Source organism: Macrobrachium rosenbergii, chromosome 2 (genome assembly GCF_040412425.1).
Source record: "Macrobrachium rosenbergii isolate ZJJX-2024 chromosome 2, ASM4041242v1, whole genome shotgun sequence".
Classification (NCBI taxonomy): Eukaryota; Metazoa; Arthropoda; class Malacostraca; order Decapoda; family Palaemonidae; genus Macrobrachium; species Macrobrachium rosenbergii.
In genome coordinates this window covers 73,237,111-73,250,918 of record NC_089742.1, presented here as the reverse complement: position 1 = coordinate 73,250,918, position 13,808 = coordinate 73,237,111, and the positions used below count along the sequence as shown (strand labels likewise).

Below are 13,808 nucleotides of genomic sequence, written 5' to 3'. Positions count from 1 at the left end.
TTAAAACCTTGCAGCCTTCATCAACATTAAATGGTATGTATTTTTTTTCTGCTCCTCCAGGCTGACAGAAGTCCTTGATGCTCTACTCCCTCAAGCAATTCCAGATGCAGACTTCCGAGACGAGGTGAGCCACCTCTCCCCCAGTAGCAGCGATGCTCCAAGCACCCCTTCCCCAGCTGCCGAAGCCGCTGAGAATGTGTCTGAGGAAGGGCCAGACTCAAACCAGAAGGAGGAAGGCAAAGATGAAGAAGCTTTATCTCTTCTACACCAGATATTCAATGCTGTTCCCTCCGTCCAGCTGCCCAAGGTAACATTTTAGCTCATATACATTCTTGTATACTCTCTCTCTCTCTCTCTCTCTCTCTCTCTCTCTCTCTCTCTCTCTCTCTCTCTCTCTCTCTCTCTCTCTCTCTCTCTCATGTATGTATATATATATATATATATATATATATATATATATATATATATATATATATATATATATATATATATATATATATATATATATATATATATGAAAAAGAAAAGCAGATTTTCAGTAGAGCTGGAATGAATTCAGGTTGATGCCACACGAGGGTGACTGATTACTGTAGATGGACAGCTTTAAATCCACTTGTAATAGGAAGCATTCTGTAATAGAAAAACCACTGCTTTTTATTTTCCTTGCAAAAGTGACGTGTGGCAGTAGAGCCTGTTTTTATATCCTCTTCTTCTTCTTGTATTTCGTTAGTTCGTCCACTCGCTCTCTCGTTACCGTGTTGTCTTCTTACTGCATAGTAGATCTCGTCCTCATTTTCCCTTTAGTTGCGGGGGGTGGGGGACGGTTCACCTCTTATTCTCTTCCACATTCTTTTCCATTATCCCTCTTTCCGCCATTGTCTTTATAACTTTTTTTGAGACTTGAGCCTTAATCTCTATATCGGTAATCTTTTTCTTCTTTCTTGAGTCCAATTTATTTCCTTTTGCCCGCGTACTTCTTTTTTTTCTCCTTTTTTCAGGGATGACTTTTTTTATGATTTAAGTTTAAAGCTTGTTATCTATGTTTTCTCTGCTTTCTGCTATTTTCTTTTACCATTATGGCTTTCCTTTACTTCTCGGTCTTTATTCTTTCTTTGGTGGTTGAGGCTACTCACTCTCTTTCCCCCTTAGGTAATTTCCTGTTTTCTTAGTTATTAGACTGCGGTATCCTCTTGCCAGAAGATATATAAATGCAGCCACGTGGAAAAATAGGTAATAATGCGTCGAAGTTTCTTCGGCGCAATCGAGTTTTCTGCACAACGTATAATGCTGTATGAAATTCTCAGCCACGGTCCATGAAACTCAACCGTGGCCTGTGTTGTTGGCACCTATAGTGGTGCCAGACGCACGATCCATGGATAACCTTAACATTAAAAAATAAAAGCTACCGAGGCTTAGAGGGCTGGAATTTGGTGTGTTTGATGATTTGAGGGTGGATGATCAACATACCAATTTGCAGCTCTCTAGGCTCAGTGCGGACGGACAGATAAATAGCCATCTCAATAGTTTTCTTTTACAGAAAACTAAAACCACTTGGCTGTTGTACTGCCACAAAGTCCTTTAATGTAACCTTTTGTAAAAATCCTTTCGAATTTCTTGCAGAGTGGAGGTGGTGTCTTCTTAAGAGCTCAGCAAGTGGTGGAAGCTTGTCAGCAACATCCAGGAGTTCTTGCAGGTTCCACCATGCATAAAGACAGGTAAAACCTTTAGGGACGCAGTATGACATGTTACGTTTTCACTATGAGGACCATTGCAGAGTCTTTCTGATTGAGAAGTCCTTCATTTATAAGAATAATTTTAAATCAGAAATGGGTCTCCACAATGAGAGGATCATTCTGATAGCAGTGTTTGTATCTTATATACTCATACAGAAAAGAACATCCCAATATTGACACTACGGTTTATATATTTCGATTGTATCCACATACGAGTACATGCCATCTGAAAAAAACTCCAATTGTTATTAGCTTTTTTCGCAATCACTCTGGATCTTTTAAAACGAACAACCTTTTAAAAATGAAAGCGTGAATTTCTTTTACATTATAAGGTAACTTAGTTATTTGTTGATGGCATACCTGGTTTGCATACACTTATGTAAAATTACTGAGGTTGAGATAGAGACTATATATGAACTGCAGGTTTATCCAGCAGTGGTCATTGCAAAATAACTCCCAGCTTGTTTCCTTCCCCGTTATAGGCAGCACTACAAGAGCAGTGACACTCTTACCACCTACTTGGAGAAGAATCGTACCCTTGGAGACACTGTTAGCCTTTACCTCTCTGGTCTCATGCCTAGTGACTGGGGGCTCATCAGGAAGTCTTATGGCTCCTTTGAATACCTGAACACACTCTTCAATCTTAGCTTCACAACTTCTCATTCCTCTCAGCTTTCTATGGAGGCTGATTTTTAATATCTTAGTTCCAAGTCCTCTTTGTTTCACAACTAGAAATCATTTCTCTCTCTCTCTCTCTCTCTCTCTCTCTCTCTCTCTCTCTCTCTCTCTCTCTCTCTCTCCAGCAGTAACTGAGACACCTAACTTTCCGTCATGGTCGTGGGGCAGGAAATAGTAAACGTTATTACATAACTTCTAAATGTCTTTATCTTCGGAAGCTATATGATTTGGTTTCATCGTGAATCATTTTACATCGCTTATATGAAATGTTAATCATATTCTGCCTCAAAGAAAATTCTGTAGATAATAAAACGTGCACTACAATACGGGCGTCGCTCTGACTTCAAGTTTTATCATATTTCCTCAAATGGTTGCTCACGATAAGTAACAAGGAACAAATTTTATATTTCCTCAAATGGTAGCTTACGATAAGTAATAAGGAACAGGCTTTATCATATTTCCTCTAATGGTAGCTCTCTCTCTCTCTCTCTCTCTCTCTCTCTCTCTCTCTCTCTCTCTCTCTCTCTCTCTCTCTCTCTCTCTCTCACACATAAACACCATTGTTTTTTAGAATTTTTGCGGTTACATTTAAATCAAGCATATGGTTTCAGTTAACATTAATAAATTTAATGTTATTTTGAACTGATACCTGTGATAAAACTAGGAAAAGTAATAAAGAGTCTGTCCAACCATGAACAATAAAGAATAATGTACTACAGCTAACAAACAGTTTAATATTCATTTTATTCTTTCAAATAAACTTACAGTTATTCTTATTATAATGTATATACACCGGTAGAAACATTCATTTCGTTCTGATTAATTTTCAAAATTAATCAAAATTAGACAAGGCATTCTCTTTGATAATGTTTTCCATGGATTAAGACTGCATGAGATATATGAGCATTATTTTTATGATTTTATTCTTTTCATATAATGAGTACACATTCTTAGTTGGGTACTAAATTTAATTTTTCTCAATAAGGCTCCTAAAAATATAATCAAGAATGACCGAATATAGAGGGTTTGCGAGTTGCAAGTAAAAACTATTTATTTGCTTAAATCTGCTTTAGCATCTGGGATTCTACAGAAAATATTCTTGGACAAGATTTTACCCAGTTAGTCTCGTATATGACTAAGGGTCTTCCAAGGTTAAAAAAAAAACCATGTTTTAATATCATTCATTCAGTATTTGATCTAGATCTAAATCGCTAGATCAAAAATATCTGCAATGGAAATAGCAAGCAAACTTTTACTCAGGGACTCAAAATTGCAAGCAAGAACGAACTGTGAGTTTCATTTTTTTTTATTATTATACTAACCCCTTGTGCAGTGTGAACTAACAATGCTATTTTGCTTACAAGAGCACATGACGTTTTAATGATATGGAAGCTTTTCTTGCCTCCTCCTACCTAGCTCAGCAAAATTTCAAGAGCTGGGTGGAAATGTATTAGAGAAAGCATCAGAAACTTCTTGTTTTTCGTCCTTTTGTAGCAGAGCATTAATAAGAACGACCGGTAATCATTTAGTCAGTGTCTTTTCATGAAAGGGTACCCTACGTCCGATATGGAGGACATGTTCCACGTAGCACCTAAAACAGGTCGAGGAGAACACGGCACCTTCGCTAACAGCGCTGAAAAACGGAAACAAAGCCTAACAATGACCATTGTCATGCAGTGCTGGTTTACATCGATCTATCACCCGGCCAAAGGCTTAAAATCCTCATTAGTGTGGCTAGAACTGGAACTTGAAACCCGAGACTGTGTGGAATCATACTTTCACTCGCAGAGGAATATGAGGAATAGGGCTGGATTATTTATAACTTTTTTTAAACCTAAAACAATCGGAAATCAGAACCCTGATATTTACTTTTAACACGAAGGACTGCTAACCCTGCAGTTCTTTTGAGGTATTATGAGAACAATACTTGACGTCATTTAACGAAATCTTTTTCAGTGTTCTTTGACACTGACCACTTATACATGACCCTTTCCTCACGAGCGAGTTAAAAAAGTTTAATTTCAAGAATATCACTATTTCTGACACTTTTCTATAATTTTCAGGTTCATTTTCATAAAAGTTTGATGTTGTTCTTTGAACTTACTGATAATATGAACTGTCGTCAACTGATAGATAATTATTTATTTATTTTGCTATAGATGCTTCATGGTCTGTTGCCAGTACACACATACACGCCTTAAGCTTGTCGAGTGTTTGCCTTTTCACTAACTTTTTCCGACTTGATGCGGTCTTTTATGAAGTGACCGCCTCTACTTAGATTTTTTATGATCTGCCACTTACCAGTTGTATCTACAAGTTTCTTTATCAGTGTATACTGTTGTTCTTGTTTGGGTCTACTTCCCTATGGTTGATGTTTGCTTCTGTCTAACCAAAAGGAATGAGTATGAGTTTTCAGCCTAGTCTTTGACCTGTTAAGTAAGACTTCCGACATCTAATACCCTTGTAATAGGCGCAAGTTTGTCGACTGCTGTCGCTTCACTGAAAATTTAGGATCCAGAAAAGAGACTGAAAAGAAACGTTTTGCAATGAACGTAACAATGATTGATAACATCATACATATTGTTAATGCTGAATAATTAACCTTTTATATGTCTATTTATTTTTTAATTGTCATACTCCAATGTTTTATTTTATCCTTCTGTAACTCATCTGTAACCGAATTTCTCCTATTCAGGGTATTAAGCTCTCAGATGAGCAACGATTTATCATCCATATTGGCATCTCTCCCACTGCACAGCCAGAAGGTAAGCATTCGAACGGTTTTCAGATTCGAACTCTTGCTTTAGAGAATGAATGTTTGAATTACGCGTTTTATTTAAAAAAAGGAATTGTTTATATTTCTATTAGAAACTGCAGTTTACTTACCCTAAACTTGTTGTATTAAAATATTTACATTTTAGAAAAATTAACATTCTTAAACTTCTGTTCATTGGCAGAGCGGAGTGCTGGAGGATTATAAGGTGGAGTTTCGTCTCCCAGGTGGAGTCCACCTTCATAAGCTCCACATTCCTAAGGAGACATATTCTACCCTTTGTGCTGATGTGCCAAAAGTAAGTTTGTCGCAGTTCATCCCAATCTTTGACTCAGATAGTGGAATTTTATATTAATCAGTACTTCCTCATATTATTAGCGTTAACACATGCACACACACACACATATAATATATATATGTGTGTATATATATATATATATATATATATATATATATATATATATATATATATATATATATATATATATATATACACACAGTGTGTGCCATGAGTGAGTGCTACAGAAATTAGGCTCACGATTCCCAGGATCATGCTCGCTACTAGACTACCTTCCACAAATCCATCCAGCTGTAAATGGATAACAACTTCTGCTAAGGTCAAGAAAAAAAGAGGTGTTGGGTAGCATCTCATCCTTTAATAAAAACTTGCTGAGAAGACTAGAAGGTTGTACCCATTTTGTGGCCCCCTCCCCACCCCACCCCTCCCAGGAAGAAAAAGTGGCACAGTGAGTGGGAAACTTAGTTCACTGTGAGATAAGTCTACACTGTAGATAATGTGAAGCAATCGGTGCTGGGGAGTTAAGGTTGTTTTACTCCTTTTAAGCTATCCCCTGCTATAAAAAAATGGCATGCTTGTAATAAAAAAAAAAAAAGAAACAGTGCAAGCTGAGGAAACAGAAGAGTTACACCAGAAATCACCCCATGTTAGAACAAATATGGCTCTGGAGATATATCGGAAATGTTTGGAAAAGAGGATTGTGGGTTCGCTGTCATCTAAACTTGGTCATACAGGTTGTATTCTTAAAGAATCTTTAACTTTATTGATCTGTATGTGCCAAGGCCACCTGCATAAGATTAAGTGAAAAGGATCGATGTAAGAGCTTATCACAAGTGCCCTACCCTTGTCTGACCTCTTGCACTTTCTCTTCAATGTTTCTGATTCTGAGTGATCCATTAAAAATGTAGCCACCACTGTTTCCACAATTCTGTGACTTTAGTAGTTGATCTATGATGAATGCAAGACTGACTTCGCATCGAGATAGGGAGATGATCAGCATGAGAAAGTTGTAGCTGGATTGAATGCAGCTGTCTCCACCCCCATATACACCCGCTACTGATGCGCTAAGGTTACAGCAACAAAGTGAGGTGAAGCACCACTTGTAGGCTGCCTTAGGTGTTTTACTTTCTATCTTAATCAGTGAAACACAAGTATCTACCGTAGATCCGCAAACCTGAAATTTGAAATTCAACCGTTAAAGTCCCGTTCTCATGACACACTTCTTTTATTATACTTCCAAAACCTTAGATGAAGGAAACTTACAATGGAGGAGGACGAAAGGCAGTGATTCCAGTAAGGAGCGCTGCAAGGTCCCGAGGGTGACCCACTCTGCTGCTACACAGAGCGCCTTTGATACTGCACTCCTTTGAAAGACGTCATGAGACCCACCTGTTATACTCCTTCAACTGAACCTGAAACATCTTTGTGTCATTTCTGAATATGAGAGACCTGCACCAAAATATTGTGCCACGAAATGCACTGGAATCGAATGAGCCAGAAAGTTAATTAATGAAAGAAATCTAAGAGAGTCATTGGTTCAGAAATGGGAAGTGATATAAAGTAATATAAAGTAAAAGGAAATGAATCAAGGAGAGCCAGTGGTTCAGAAACTGGGAGGTAATGTTAAGTAAAAGGAAGTAAATTCTGTTTTGGGAGCTGTTGTGATAAGTACACTGTTGTTAAACGTCTGTTCATAAAATGATTGCTCATTTGTTGTGAGCTAGTGTATTAATTCTCACTGCTATTCTAAACAGTAATTTGAATCTGGGTAACTGCTCAAAAAGGAAAGCTTTCTGTGTGAAAGGATATTCCTAAGAGTTGAACAATCTCTGTTGCTTTGAAGTCATTATTTTTTTTCATGAGTCATGTCTTTATGTTCAGATACTGAATATTATTGTATTAGTTCATTTACGAGATTTCTAGTCAGCTGAATGCTGAGAGTTTTGTATCTTTCTTTAAATGCTGAGTTAATACCGAGTTATTGTTTAGCTGAGGAGAAAATGCATTTGTGTTTGTTATCACATCGTAATACGTATCGCTCATCTCTGTAATATGGTTCGTGCTCAGTGTAGTGTGAATTCTGGTGTACTATATCAGTCAGCATAATTCAAAAATGGAAGTTAAAAGCACATTAAACTCCCTATGGAATCTTTGAGATAGAATGCCTCATGGTCAGGTGCATAACTGAAGATGCATACATTCTATGAGTGAAGCTAAGTAATTGTATGTGCTGCTTAGGTTAATGGATATGCCTGAAGTGAATGGTTACACGCTGAACTAACACATATCTGGACATGCATGATAAGTATGATTAGGGATCATAGTTCTGTCTGATAAATTACTTTTGTTGTGTCATAATACAGTTTCAGTTCATTATTGCATTCAAGTAAATGTTATTAAAAGTGTAATATGTACACGTTAAAGTCTTTGCTTAAAGTTTTTACCTTTGAAAGAAAGTTAAACTGTGAAGTGATCTGTGTGAGAAAACCCTTTATTGTTTTAATCTCTTTTAGGAGAAATTTATTTTTTGCATTAAGACGAATTCACCTTATTATGCGTGTATGCATCGCATGTGTGAATTTTGTAGTTGGGATACTGTCGTTAGTAAGTGAAAGTAAAATGATCTAGTGATTCATAATGGAATCCTATTCACCATGCCACTGAAGTCAAGTTCATTCCTGCTAGAGATGATGATAAATTGAGTTCACAGTCATTCTACTGGATACTTGGGTAAATTTCATTCCAATCGTTTCCCTCGTGTGAGTGTGTGAATTCAAGTTTTAGTGATAGGTTAATTTTTGGTATTTCTTTCGTTTTCTTTAAATATTCAGCTGATAACTCTTACTGACAGAGTCACCAGACTGTAAACCTGAGGGAGCTCCAAAGGAAAATCAGCCTGTGGAGAGAGAGAGAGAGTGAGAGAGAGAGAGAGAGAGACAAGTTAAAGAAAAAGGTGATAAATAAATAAATATGAGGGGATAAAAAAAATAAAACCGATACACCTGAAATTCAGGAGACGTCAGCAGAGAGCAAAAATGAATTTGCTGCTCACTTGAATATTTGGAGATCAGAAGATTCCACAATTACCCTCAATTTTTAAGCATTTGTTTGTAGCATTTTGCTTTAGTGTATTTTTACTTTTATCTTTTTTCTTGATTATTTTTTAATATTTTTATTATTGCGTACATTTTCTTTGCATTTTTCTTCATTATTTTCAAATGTAAACTCGTTTCTAGTGTTATTATTTAAGTGAATGAATTGTGAAGTGTTAAATCCCAGTGGTATCGTTAATAGTCCTTTGTTGGTACTCTAGTACATTTCAATTCGATTGAATGTGAAATAAGTAGTCAGCATGAAAAGCGAAGCAAACTGACATGATTTCTAAGCAAAGATATCTTTTTTTGTCTTCAATTGTTTCTCCATTAGCTCGAATAGCAAACCGGACCAACATTCCAATTAAAATTAAAATCATCTCTGCACAAAACTGCACCATTATGAAAGTGTGTGTGCACACACACATATATATATTTATTATATATATGTATATATAATGTGTATATGTATGTAAAATCTTCTCTGCATAAAACTGCACCATTTGAATGTATATACACACACACATTTATAAATATATAGATAGATAGATAGATAGATGTTACATATATATATATATATATATATATATATATATATATATATATATATATATATATATATATATATATATATATATGTATATATATTGTGTATGTAATGCATGTAAAATCTTCTTTGCATAAAACTGCACCATTATGAGTATATATATACAGTTATATATGTGTGTGTGTATTTGATTTTGAATCACGAAATTGTAAAAACGTGATGATTATACGAACAAAGTTACAGCCACGAAGGAAAAGTGAAACAAATGAGATGCTAAGCACTTTCGTCTTATTACCAAGACATGGTCACAGCAACTAGAAATATACAGAGACAAGGATGCATATATATGGTGGGTATAAGTCCTAAGGACTTAAACCCACCATGTATATACGCCCTTGTCTCTTTATATCTTTACTTGCTTTGACCATGTCTTGCAATAAGACGAAAGTACTTAGCATCTCATTGTTTCACTTATATATGAGAGAGTAGCAGTATATATATATATATATATATATATATATATATATATATATATATATATATATATATATATATATATATATATATATATATATATATATATATATGTTGTCGGACCCTGCTTCTCAAAGGGCCCAACACTAAGGTAAGCGGCGTCCAAGGCGTGAGGCGTGGTAATTATTGTAAGTAGGAACAAGTGGCTCTTTAAAACAGTTATTAAATTGTAAATTACCGAGGTTAAGGGAAAATGATTAATTGTTCCCACGTTTCTTCTTTATTTGTGATTTTTGTCTTACAGTTCCACCTATAGTTCTTAACTGTTTCTTAATGGTTCGAGACTTTAAAATAATGGTTTCGAGACTTTGAAATAATGGTTTCTGAGAGACTTAACGAATTAGATTACGATGACTATTGTTTGAGAGTCTTTCTTCACTAGAACACTTTCTTTCTGTCTTTTCTGCTTGCCACACTTCCAGGAATAGTTCTCTCTCTCTATCTTCCCACTCTGCTGCTTTTCTCTCTGTCTCTCTCCCCTTTCTCTCCGCGACTTTCTCTCTGTCTCTCTTTTTCTCTCCACCTTTTTTCTGTCTCCTTTCCTGTATGCCTGTCCTTATATCTCCCATTTTCCCTTGTGTCAACCATGACGTCATATTCTGGCAGGTACTGCTTTTCTGAGGCACCTCCTCCACTTGCTTCATTCCAACTTTTGGAGGTGTGTTTTAAGGAATTCCTGTTGATTATTGGGTATTTGGTCCTTGTAGGATTTCCCTAGGTCTCTGGCACTGATGGCATTTGATTGGCCAAAACATCTAGGCTTTGACCTGTGGGCGTGGCTTATTTCCTTGGGCTATCCTCGAAGTCAAGGGGTTGAGGTTTTTCCACACTTCTTACTAACCATAAGGTTCCTTATTAGGACCTCGTGATTCCAAGGCACGGCCAGATGCAATTTCTCTTAGCGCCTCGTTAGTGCCGGTGTGTTCTTGACGATATGGTTGGAGACTTGTTTTGACAGACTGGGAAATTTATTGCGTTACAGTCCTCCGTACTGACCCAAATGGAAATAGGATATTTCTACTTCGAAAAATACATTTTTCTCTATTCACTCGATACAGTCTCGGCCATGCTACCTAACTGGCTCCTGACAGTTTTCTAAATAAACAAACAGTATGGACTATGAGGGCTCCTAACAATATGCACGTTTTGTATGACAAATTCCTTCTATGTATCTGGCTTTAAGTATTAAACAATCGTAAATGATATAAAAGAGCATTAGCAATTATCTATCAAGTTACATTTGATTTACTCAGCCCTCATACCTAGCTGCCTAACAGGTGGATTTTAAATTCTTAAAAGTAATCAATCTGTACAATCATAAGGCGGCAATCTTCATTTTCTTGGCCGTTCTTCATGGATTTCTTGTTGGGCTCCGCTGCTACAAATGAATGATAATGTCCTTACTTGTATCTTGGGTGTATTCAAACATTTTTGTAACTAACATGTGTAACTTACTTGTGTACTTGTTGCTTGACTTTATCAATGCAAGTATAGACTTCTCTTTGCATAGGAAACTTCTACATTTTAATGACTAACTCAAAAAGTATGACTGGCAACTTGGGTCGGGAAAACAAAGTAGTACTTATGAATATTTTGTGACTGGCAAAACAAACCGGTAAGCTTTCGCTATTTAAAGTATCTCTAAGAAACGAAGATCGTAAACGTGTTAGTTCTACGGGAAAATAAGTAATTACTTATTTCTACTTCTAGTGTTAGTATAGCTCATGCACTCCTTTCAATGTTGACATGTTATGGGTTATGCCAAGACTTCTCCTTTGATGAGGTATCCTTAAAAGTACTCACAAGTCTTACAAACTGTATTTCTCATTTCTTTACCTTTTACTTCTATGATTAGTACGCTGATACAAATAAAATATTCGTGATTTGAAAACAAGATTCTCGTTGAAATCATTTAAAAACCTGTCTTAAACTTCTACCTTATTCTTCTATTAGTGACAGTGGGTTGCAAATCCTAAAGATGACTGTTAACCCTTCTGACTTTAATACGTTACATTTCAGAAATTTTACTTTACTTTCTTGCTTCCTAAGTAATTCCCCTCAGTTAAAGAAATGTAAATTCGAAGTTACGGCGCCTTAACCCCAAATTCTTTTGTTACAAGACCGACTAATTAAAGTAAGCATTGCAACATTATAAAAAATAGTTTCATTACTAAGTCAACCAATAAAGGCAAACTCAGCAACAAAGAAATCAAATACCAGGAATAATAGGATGAATTGACGGGTTTGTTCTTATCGTTATTACTGAAATGTGACTCTTCTATTTCTTAGGTTATATCTAGTTTTTTTTCTTCTGAAGTAGCTGCTTCTAATTCTTCAGTCAGTTCTGCCTCTTTAACTTCTTTTGTTCTCTTGACTTTATCTTTATTTATCCAAAATCCTTCTCTCTAATGATTCAGCATATGTGGAAGGTATTACTTCATTCACCCTTTCACTTTCACCTTTAGTCTCTGCACATCTATGACCTTGTATGGCCCTGTGAATTTAGTGGCTAACTTGTAATTAATTCCACTTCTTACTTCCTTCTTGAGGTAAACTTCATCGCCTATCTTGTAATCTACTGGCCTTAATCCTTCTTGATGCCTGGCTATCATATTCTTCTGAGCTTCCTCTAAATTCTTGTGCAATTGCTTATGAATTACCTTGAAATTCCCAATTTTATTTTCATAATGTCTTCAGAGTAATTAGGCTGTATTGGCTGATTTAGCCACGCATATGGTAATCTTGGTTCATCCCATTAAAGCTTTTATGGTGTTGCTTTGAGTACTTGTATGATACTTAACATTTAGTGATAATTGGACTAAAAAATTGACGTCCCAATCAGGATCCTGTCCTACTGTATGCCTTAATGCATCTAGAACCTTTCTGTTATTTCTTTCTGCCTAAGCCATTACCAGCTGGATGATACGGTTGTATCGTTACCTTTTCTACCTTGAATGCATCACAAATTTCTTGAACTAATGAGTTATTGAATTCGGTGCCATTATCAGATATAATGAGCTGTGGGGCAGAATACCTACAAAATATCTTATCGAAAAGAGCGATTGCACACTTTAGCTCCTTTACTAGTTAATGGTATTAACTCTGTATATCTAGTGAGTGCGTCAATACACACTAATATATTTCTATTCCCCTTACTCGTGGTGTGAAGATTAGTGATCAGATCTATGGCTACTTTTCAAATGGAGTCTGCAGGATGGGATATTTCCCTAGAGGTACTTCATTATCTGTTCTTCCCCCTTGTAACTGCTTGCAAGTATTGCAGCTCTTCACGTAATTACTAACATCCTTGTAAATTCCTTTCCAATGAAACGATCTTTAACTAGTCTAACTGTTTCATCTCTTCCTGGGTGAGCTCTCATGTCATCGTCATGCATTAACTCAATGACTTTATTTCTTAGGCTCCTTGGTACTATTCTTTTATGGAGTACTCCTAGTAATTGATCAAATGGGTCACACTCGTGACACATCCAAACTAGTACGTCGTCTATGACGTTTACCGCGTCTACGGGGCATCCAATTCTGTTACTTAGTTCTGCTCGTTCCTTTTGACTAAATTCTCTTTTATTTTCTACAAAATCGAAGATCTCCTTTAAATCTTCATCACTTTTTTGTTCACTTATGAAATTTTGTCTGGAAAGTTCTTCTGTGTAATGCATGGTAAATACATTGCTTATGAATTCGGCCTGTTCTGCTTCGTGACCTATCATGTTTATACTATCAATTTGGTTACTATGCCTTGATAAGGCGTCTGCCACTTTATTGGCCTTCCTGGAACATATTTCAACTCTATGTCATAGTCTTGGGCTGTCATAAACCAACGAGCTCTACGTCCGGAAAATTTCGGATTCTTAAGCATTTCTACTGCGGCGGAATGATCAGTGAATACAGTTATCTTGTACCCGAATATGATATACCTGAAAGTGTTTTAAAGCATCTATTATGGCTAAAGACTCTAGGTCTGTTACTGAGTAGTTTACTTCTGTGGGCTTTAGCTTTCTACTGTAATATGCTATAGCATTATATTTGTTATCATGTCTTTGCATTAAACATGCTCCTATACCAGTGCGACTTGCATCTGTAGCTAAAAAGAATTCTTTACTGAAATCTGGGAAACTAAGTACGGAGAATGAGT

The 13,808-nt window shown here is 36.2% G+C and overlaps 1 protein-coding gene across 4 annotated transcripts in view; it reads left to right on the top strand.

The window, feature by feature from the left end:
• The window catches only part of HPS4 (Hermansky-Pudlak syndrome 4 protein), a 363,238-nt gene that overhangs the window by 318,518 nt on the left and 30,912 nt on the right, over positions 1-13,808 (top strand). For all 4 annotated transcript variants that reach the window (XM_067120928.1, XM_067120938.1, XM_067120917.1 and 1 more), the window contains 4 exons: positions 61-307; positions 1,621-1,715; positions 5,107-5,176; positions 5,369-5,482. In XM_067120928.1, the coding sequence (XP_066977029.1) occupies positions 61-307; positions 1,621-1,715; positions 5,107-5,176; positions 5,369-5,482 (526 nt within the window). The remainder of the gene's footprint in view (positions 1-60; positions 308-1,620; positions 1,716-5,106; positions 5,177-5,368; positions 5,483-13,808) is intronic.